Raw genomic sequence first — 8,731 nt, 5'->3', positions numbered from 1 at the left:
GCATGACATCATTACGGGTAACATGAACAGGTGTGAATATTCACATTTCTTTACATTCATAACAGTTGTACATGTTCACACCATGTCAATCTTCATGAATGTGAAAGTTCACATCACATCTTGTATTCATGTCAACATTGACAACAATAAGGTAAAAACGTCCAACCCATGTGCAAGTTTTCACATAATATGATTCGTTTACGTAAGTGTGAATGTCCACATCATGTATTTATCATTACAACTTTAACAAAAAATCAGTTTCGTACAGAAAAAGAAAATGAAAAGGCACAAATGAATATAAGAATCCAATGTAAAACACAACGTTAAAATGAAAAATGTACATCCTATATCGGCTCCTTGCATGACTTCCGATTATGGCTCCCCAGCTTATCACATCTCCCGCACCTTATTTGCTTAAGTTTCTCACCCCTTGATGGGATCCTATTCTTTTTCGGCCTTCCGGGTGGTCTTTTCACAGTTGGCGGGTATATAGTGAAGTCCATGGGATCAAAAGACGGCTTCTCCACCGATGGTATAGGGAATATGGCACCCGAATACGCTCCACGATATGTCTGTACATGAAAGTAATGTTCCACACAATCATTGAGATTGTAGCGGCTCTTCTGAATGGCAACAACAGCATGGTCACATGGGAATCCGTTAATTTGCCATTTGAAGCACGAACATGTACGCCTCGCAACATCAACAGTGACAGATGGTATCGAATGAACTTCAAACACATTCTCATTGGCTTTGCTAACTTGCCAAGACCTGCTGTGATTGAACGAATCCATAAGCCTTGCTTCAAATGTAGGACAAATAAGCTCATTCCATTTGTTTGCTTGGTCACGCCGTGCAGACATTTGCCGCATCAACTGAGTACGAATTGTGTCCACCATTTGAGTGATAGGAAGATTACGCGCTTCTTTAATCCAGTTATTAAATGACTCCGCCGCATTGGAAGTCATCTCCCCATAACGCATGCCCCTGCACAATATCACAAACATTTTACACCCCGAAAGTTAACAGGTTTGAACACTCACGTTGACTGATGTGAACATTAACACCATTCGCAGTGGACATTAACATCAACTTACACGATGCACAGATGTGAACACTAACATCAACTTAAATGACAGAATGATGTGAATGTTAACAACAGCAAAATATGACAACTTGTTTGAACATTCACATCATTCAAATGAGTCATTGCTATCAGATGTGAACATTCACATCACTGACATTGAACGTGAAACACAATTGGAAGATTTTACAAATCGTAACTGATAATTCACATCGCTACCATTTTGGCTTGCCCAATGGAACACTTTATGAAACTGTTATTACCTGAAGTATGAATTTGCCCAGTGCTCAGGTGCCAAGTCCTTGAAGAAATCATGTGCTCGTTGTTTACCCTCCTCTTTTAATTTTGCAAGCTTTTCATGGAACCCTACCACAGTTGGCTCATAAGCACAATCACCCAAACTACTGACTAGGTGATCCCTGAAGCCATTATCAATTCCTTTCATCCGGTCTCTTAAATTGCTCTTCAAGTGTTGTAAGCAATAACCGTGATGAGTCGATGGGAACACCTTCGGCATAGCTTCTAACAGGCCAAGATTACGATCCGAAATAAAAGTAATCTGCCGGTTACCATCAACAACCTTCCCAAGTTCATGCAAGAACCACGACCAATTCGCCGTGGTCTCCGAATCAACAACCGCAAATGCAACAGGAAACAGACCTACAACACAACACCCATCAATAATTCAGCAATTGATAATGTTCATTCACATTAACGCCCATCAATAATTCATTTTTGATTGTTCAGCAACTGATAATATGACCAATCACAGTAATGCTCATTAACAGATCAACTGACAGTAGTATACACTGATGTGAATGTGAATGTTCACATAACTATCATTAGCAGGCACAGATGTACAATACTGTGAATGGATCAATGTAAAATAATGTGAATGTTCACATTACAGGCATCAGCAGACACAGATGTGAACATTCACATCAGCGCATACTAATGTCAATGTTCACAGTACTTATAATTTCTCCATCACTCATTTGTCCATACTATGCATGTCAATGTGAATATTGACATGAATATAGAGGTAAAAAAATTACTAACCATTGTTTCCGTCTTTTGCCGTTGCCGCCAGTAGCTGACCTTTGTACTTTCCTTTGAGGAATGTTCCATCCAAGAATAATAAAGGCCGACAAGAATTGAACCCAGAAATACACGCAGCGAATGACACAAAGAAACGACGAAACTGTTGACTACTCGCATCATAGTCAATATTGACATAACTCCCCGGATTGTACCGCATCACCGCATCCGAATACCACCGCAGCTGGTCAAACGATAATGAGTGATCTCCATGAATACTAGCCTTTGCTTTCTCCACAGCCAACCATACGACGTGGTAACTCACATCTAGCCCATAATCCCTCTTCAAAATAGTAACAACATCACACGGCCGAGTCAACGGCTTGTCCCTCACAATTTCAGATATGGTACTCGACACCAAATCCGAACTAACTCGTGGATTCTTCGATGTTCGGACATCCGTACCACACGTATGCACATCACTAAAACTCTTGATGTAGAAAAAATCATTTGCTCGTTGTGCTCTACAATGTATAGCCCACAAGCAGCCCCTCTCCTCCCGCATCGCACACACAGCAGTAACTCTTGTTGTCTCGTTCTTCACATATGTAAACTGAAACCCACATTGGATGGCGTACTTACATAAAACGTCACGAAATTCTTGTGCACCTCCAACAAACCGTTGTCCCACATGCGTAATACCATTTGCCCAAGAGGCTGACAACAACACCTTCTCGTTATGGTGGCAAAATCTTCGTAATGCATCAATTTCTTCCTCAACCCCCACTCGCACCAATCCCAAACTAGTCGACTGAACAATACCACTTTTCAACTCAACCACAACTTCTACATGTTGTACCCCCATTGATTTAGCAAGCAGTAACATGTTCTGAAATTCTTCCTCATTGTCCAAATCACACTTCCTAATCCCAGGTAGTTTACAGAACAGTGAAATAGAACCAGCAGACAACTCATCCCATTTCTCACACAAACACTCCACCAAACGAGAATAACACATTGCGCGGGCAACATTTATTACAGTTGTACTGCAACCATATGTACACACCAACAGCATAAAGGTATCCATCTCCTATAAAAACACAAAAACGACAACAATGAACATTAATATAAATCAATATGAAAATTCACTTTGTGCAGAAAATGGATGAGAACGCGTACAGCCGAAGTGCTAAATCCATGCTTCAGAATACGAAGATGTGAACATTCACATTGTTGTTAACAACATGTCAACATTAAGGAAACATCAAAGTAAAATGACAAAATCAACAATCTTCACATCATATTCGCGCGATGTGAACATTTACATTGAAACAGACACTCTAAATTATATGACACACACAGAGCCTCATTCAGCAAACATCAATTTCAAATGAGAACATCCACATTCTTCACATAATCCACATTAACAAATTGTTAACATCCACATTGACCTATATACTGATAATCAAATCATCTACAGAGATCCTCATTACGCATGCGTCCAAGTAAAATGAGAACTACACATTTAATCAAAATCGACATCAAAAATCACATTGTGCAAATAATCAAAAATTACTACGTGTACAGTTCAGGTGCTAAATCCATAATTCACAAATACAAAGATGTGAACATTCACATTTATATTAACAAGATGCTAAAATTGCAAACATCAAAGTAAAAATGAGAACACCAACAAACTTCACATAATATTAACAAAATCTGAACATTTACATTGAAACATACACTCTGAATTATATCACACACACAGAGCCTCATTAAGTAAACATCAATTTAAAATGAGAACATCCACATTCTTCACATAATCCACATTAGCAAAATGTCAACATTCACATTGCCATATATACTGATAATCAAATCATATACACAGATCCTCATGACGCATACAACTAACTAAAATGAGAACTAACACTGTTCTTCACATAATATGAATGTACTCCCCTCCACAGGACGACGTAAGAAGCATATAATTGAAAAGCCAGCGCATCCAATTCACATCAATCCAAAAACAGAGCATCTGCTTCATCATACAAATGAACTGAACATTTATTCACAATCAAATTGATACTAACCTCAACCATGCAATCCTACAATCCTCCAGAAAGTCGAACACAACTGATTCGAACTACTTAAAGCTCGGAAAATGTGACAGCCGAACAGCTACCTCTTCGTCATCTTCAGTCGCAAACCACAGAACCAGAACCAGACTAGAACACCAACAATGAAACCCTAGCACCACCAATCCTTCGAACGAGTATGCAAAACATAAACGTATCTCTTGGAATTGGATTGATGAAGAGAAACGTAAAATGGAAACTGCCAAACTGAATCACCGAGGAAACAGCCACGTAAACAGGCACATAATATGTAAATGCGTATAACACTGTACACATACATATATATATATGGGGGCAAAATAGTCCAGTAAAATATGTTAAATTAGGAAAATGGACCTTATGGAATAAAAAGAAAAGTTTATGGGACTAATCAGGTTATCATATTCTTTTGTGGACCTAATGGGTTATAACAACTCTAGAATGGATTTATCAATAAAAATCTCAAAATTAATCCATACCCCAAACAAACCCAAAATATAAAATTCATGAGCAAAACAAATTTCAACAATTAATTTTTTTCCCGATAAATTAATTTATAAGCCAGGCTTCGTGTTCAACTATGCACTGATTCCCTTCATTTAATGTGAAGTAATTCATGCACGTGATTAACAAAATCCTTATTAATATTTTCTTCGACTAATTAGATTAACCGTCTATATAATTTAAAATTTATGTGACTTTAATTTTTGAATTTTTAATTATGGCACATTTGACTATGAATTTTAAATGTTATTCTAAATAAGGACAATTAAAGATATCATTACTTAATTTTAAGGGCAAAATTGTCAATTTGATAAAATATAAACTAATTTGACAAAAATAAATGTCAAAAAAATATTTTTAAATTTTTAAAAATTATTTTTACCCATTAAAGATAAAATTATGTAAAATTGATAAATTTTTTAGACATTTTTTTACCAAATTAATTTGTATTATGTGTTTGGACGATGATCATGTAATATGAATGGTTGTTTTTATTTTCATTAAATTAGTTTCTATTTTTTCAAAAGTCAAGTATGACGACAACTTTGATATCATTATTAAACCAATCTACTAAATCAAAAAATCCAAAATTAAGAACATTTCATATAGTAAATATATCTATTACACATTATGTTGGACAATCTTCACTGTATTTAAAAGATTTAATTCTATTGTGTACACAACAACAAATAGAATTTAAAGAAATAAAGAAAAGGAGAGAATTTGTTTGATTACAAAAATCAAACTCGAAATAAAAATAAATAAATAAAAACAGATTTTATTTTGTTACAAAAACAAAATTAAAATCTGATTTAAATAAATAAAAACAACACTGAAAATAAATTACTTGATTTAATTTCTGATCAAGTCCAGTGTTTAACACTGTGTCCTTAAGACAGATTCGTCCTCTCCACGGTCACGGACTTAGACTTCGCAAGCCTACCGTGCGGCCTTAGATGTCTCCAACCCTCTTGGTTGCACCTAAGTCAGCCTTACCCACTCAACCACACTAAGACACACAAGATTTAGGTGGAAGAATGCCTTCACTATACAAGATATCTTTACAAGTATAGTCGTGTACAAAGCTTACAAGGCTCTCACACTCACACTCACCAGTGCCTCACTCTAAGAGCTCTCTTGGATCTCCTGGCCTTCGATGCCTTACAAATGAGACCCCTCACCCTTTTATAGCCATCCTCCTCTCCATTGGACGGCCCAGATCATTTTGATCCAAGGGCTACAAGCACTCATCTAGAACATTCCATAGAACTATCTAGGACATCTACCCTATCTACTACATTCTAGAATTCTCTACACTAGTGTAGTACATGGTAGGCTTCTCCTAGCATAATCTAGGATGTTCCAGACCCATCCAGACTCTGCTGGACACTTCAAGGTTCTTCCACGTTCCAGAATCTTCTAGGCCACTCGGGACCCTTCCACCACGTTCTAGAGTCTTCCAGCATGCTCTAGCACGTTCTCAAGCCTTCCGGAACCTTCCAGCATCCCTCAAATGCTGCTCCTTGTGTCACAAGATTCGTCCTCTCCACGGTGCTTTCAGAATTCGGACGTCTATCTCCCAGGATGAAATGATTAGAAGCCCAACACACACCACGCACCACGCACCCGCGCCCGCCCGGACGGCGGCGGCGGCGCGCGCGCGTGTGGTGATTTTTGGGTCTAATGGGTCTAGCCCATAACCTCTCCCTCTAAAACACTTGGGTACCCCTTGGGGCACACCCCAAGTATCTCACCCTAAGCCTTATAAACCCTTTCAAAACTTCTCACCAAATCAATGTGGGACAAGCAAATTTACAACCTTAAGGAATTTCCACCAAAACTCCATTTCCATGGAGTACACTTTGGCTTCAATTTCCCATTCACTCGGTAATGGTTTTGAGCAACCAAATATACCACATGAATCACAACGCGGCATAGAACGCGTTACCACTTTGACCCGAGTAAATCGACACTCGGGGCCCACCTAAAAAATAGACCGAACTTAGGAAAAAATTCTGGTTTTATCCAGAATTTTATAACCATTTCCAACACATTAAAATACTAACAACCATTTATTATATGATCATCATCCAAATATATAATAAAAATCAATTTAGTAAAATAAATAAATAAATAAATGCCTAAAAGATTTATTAATTTTACATAATTTTATCTTTAGCGGATAGAAATAATTTTTAAAAATTTAAATATATTTTTTGATATTTATTTTTGTCAAATTAGTTTATATTTTATAAAATTAACAATTTTTCCCTTAAAATTAAGTAATTATATCTTCAATTGTTCTTATTTGAAACAAGATTTAAATTTAAAATCAAATATGTCACAGTTAAAAAATTAAAAATTCATATAACACAAGTCTCAAACTATAATAACTGTTAATAGAATGCGCTCTGCCTTATTTATTTGGCCAGGGGCGAAGTCATTCTTTGCCCTTTTGTTTGGGAAGAAGGCTTTTTAGTTTTTAGTTTTTTTTTTTTGTGGCTAAAATAGTACTAAAAGACAAAATAAGTTAAAATAATCAATAAGACAAAATGTCACATCAAATCCATAATCATTTCATTTTTTCATACACAAATAACACAAATTTGAAAGAGAGAGAGAGAGAGATACCAAGACAATTCTTCATTCCCTCTTCTTCTAGTACAACTAAAAATGCCTTCTAATTTCTGCTATTTTTGTATATATCATCAACAACACTGAATGTGAATAACACTGAATGGAATTTCAATGCCAGAAAATGAAGATCTTGATGGGTTTTACAAGAAATTTGTGGAGTCGAGGATTAATGGTGTGAAATGGGGGGAAAAAATTTCAATTTCCTTGCCGATCGTCCCCTTTCTTTTGATGAAAACCGTTGGAGTGACTGATATCAAATCGAGGAACTTGAGTTTTTTTACTCAAATTTGATGAAAATTTTGGTTAACTGTTGGAGATGCTCTTATACCCTTTTGTTTTCCGCCATCATAGTCTAGAGTGGACTGTGATGAATGAACAGTGCATGTAACTCATGTTTGTGGCCTTCGGATCGGTAGTTCGTTCGGACTAAGATGGGTCTTGGGCGAGCGGATTGATAGCCTTAACGAAGAGGTGGAATTACAAAAATAGTCCGTCGGCTTAGTGAGTTGCCGGATGTCTGCCGGGCCATCGAACCGAACGTTCGACCAGTCAACCAGTCAACTGCAATTTTTTATTTTTTATTTTTTTGAATGTTGGGCTTTTTTTTTTTTAACATTAACGTTTAATGATTTTATATTTTTTTTAAAGTAAAAATCATAATTTTATTTGTTTTATTATTTTATATTTATTTTATATAAAAATAATTTAACAATCCCCACACTAACAACTATCATCAAAACAAACACAATTTTACTAATCTCCTCCCTATCAATCCCCTCACTAATAATCATCTCACTATTAATCCTTTCACTATCAATCCTCTTAATTCTACCTCTAAAAACAAATAAGACCTTAAGGCGATGGTTAGCGAAACCCTTCTTTTAATTTCTTTTGTCTTTTAAATATGTATTTCTCAAATACGAACACAAATAAATATATATTTGAAATCATGTTATTTTATGAAGTCATAAAAGTATGATTTTACAATTTTTTTTTTAAGGAAAGACACAATACTTAATCCATTGTACATTTGATAATAAGTTGTCCAATAAAATATATTGGAATACAAAATAGATCTAAAAGAGATAAAGAGAACCTTCATGCAAAGACGATACAACTCTCTATATAGGGAGAAAAACAAATCTTCAAGAAGAACAAACCTCCACAAAAGGAGGAAACGTCTACATAGAAGTATTATTGCAACAAAAAAATTAAAAAAATCAAAGCAATCACCATCAAACAAGCAATATCAATCACATTCCCGATCTATCCATCGCTGCAATCTATAGCTATGGTACCTTAATCCTCGTTTCTATATTACAAAATAACATATTGTGGATTTGAGGTGGTCACC

The 8,731-nt window shown here is 36.0% G+C and overlaps 1 protein-coding gene across 1 annotated transcript; it reads right to left on the bottom strand.

Moving 5' to 3' along the window:
• Nucleotides 1–272: 272 nt before the first annotated feature.
• LOC145805563 (uncharacterized) lies at nt 273–3,209 on the bottom strand. Its single transcript, XM_082900724.1, has 3 exons — nt 2,144–3,209; nt 1,348–1,744; nt 273–987 (listed from the first exon to the last, which is right to left on the bottom strand). The coding sequence occupies exons 1-3, from the start codon at nt 3,207–3,209 to the stop codon at nt 345–347; spliced, it is 2,106 nt and encodes a 701-aa protein (XP_082756850.1). The 3' UTR covers nt 273–344.
• Between the last annotated feature and the right edge of the window lie 5,522 nt (nt 3,210–8,731).

Source organism: Camellia sinensis, chromosome 13, assembly GCF_055761805.1.
Source record: "Camellia sinensis isolate YWXY chromosome 13, ASM5576180v1, whole genome shotgun sequence".
Taxonomy (NCBI): domain Eukaryota; kingdom Viridiplantae; phylum Streptophyta; class Magnoliopsida; order Ericales; family Theaceae; genus Camellia; species Camellia sinensis.
The sequence above is the reverse complement of the archived record's forward strand: the minus strand, read 5'-3'. Positions and strand labels throughout refer to the sequence as shown.

Bases quoted from the DNA above. Each gene is read 5' to 3' on its own strand.
- LOC145805563 (XM_082900724.1), bottom strand. From the start codon at position 3,209: ATGGATACCTTTATGCTGTTGGTGTGTACATATGGTTGCAGTACAACT. The intron at 1,745-2,143 runs GTTAGTAATTTT...GTTGTGTTGTAG, and splicing joins GGCAAAAGACGGAAACAATG to GTCTGTTTCCTGTTGCATTT. The intron at 988-1,347 runs GTAATAACAGTT...GATATTGTGCAG, and splicing joins TGGGCAAATTCATACTTCAG to GGGCATGCGTTATGGGGAGA.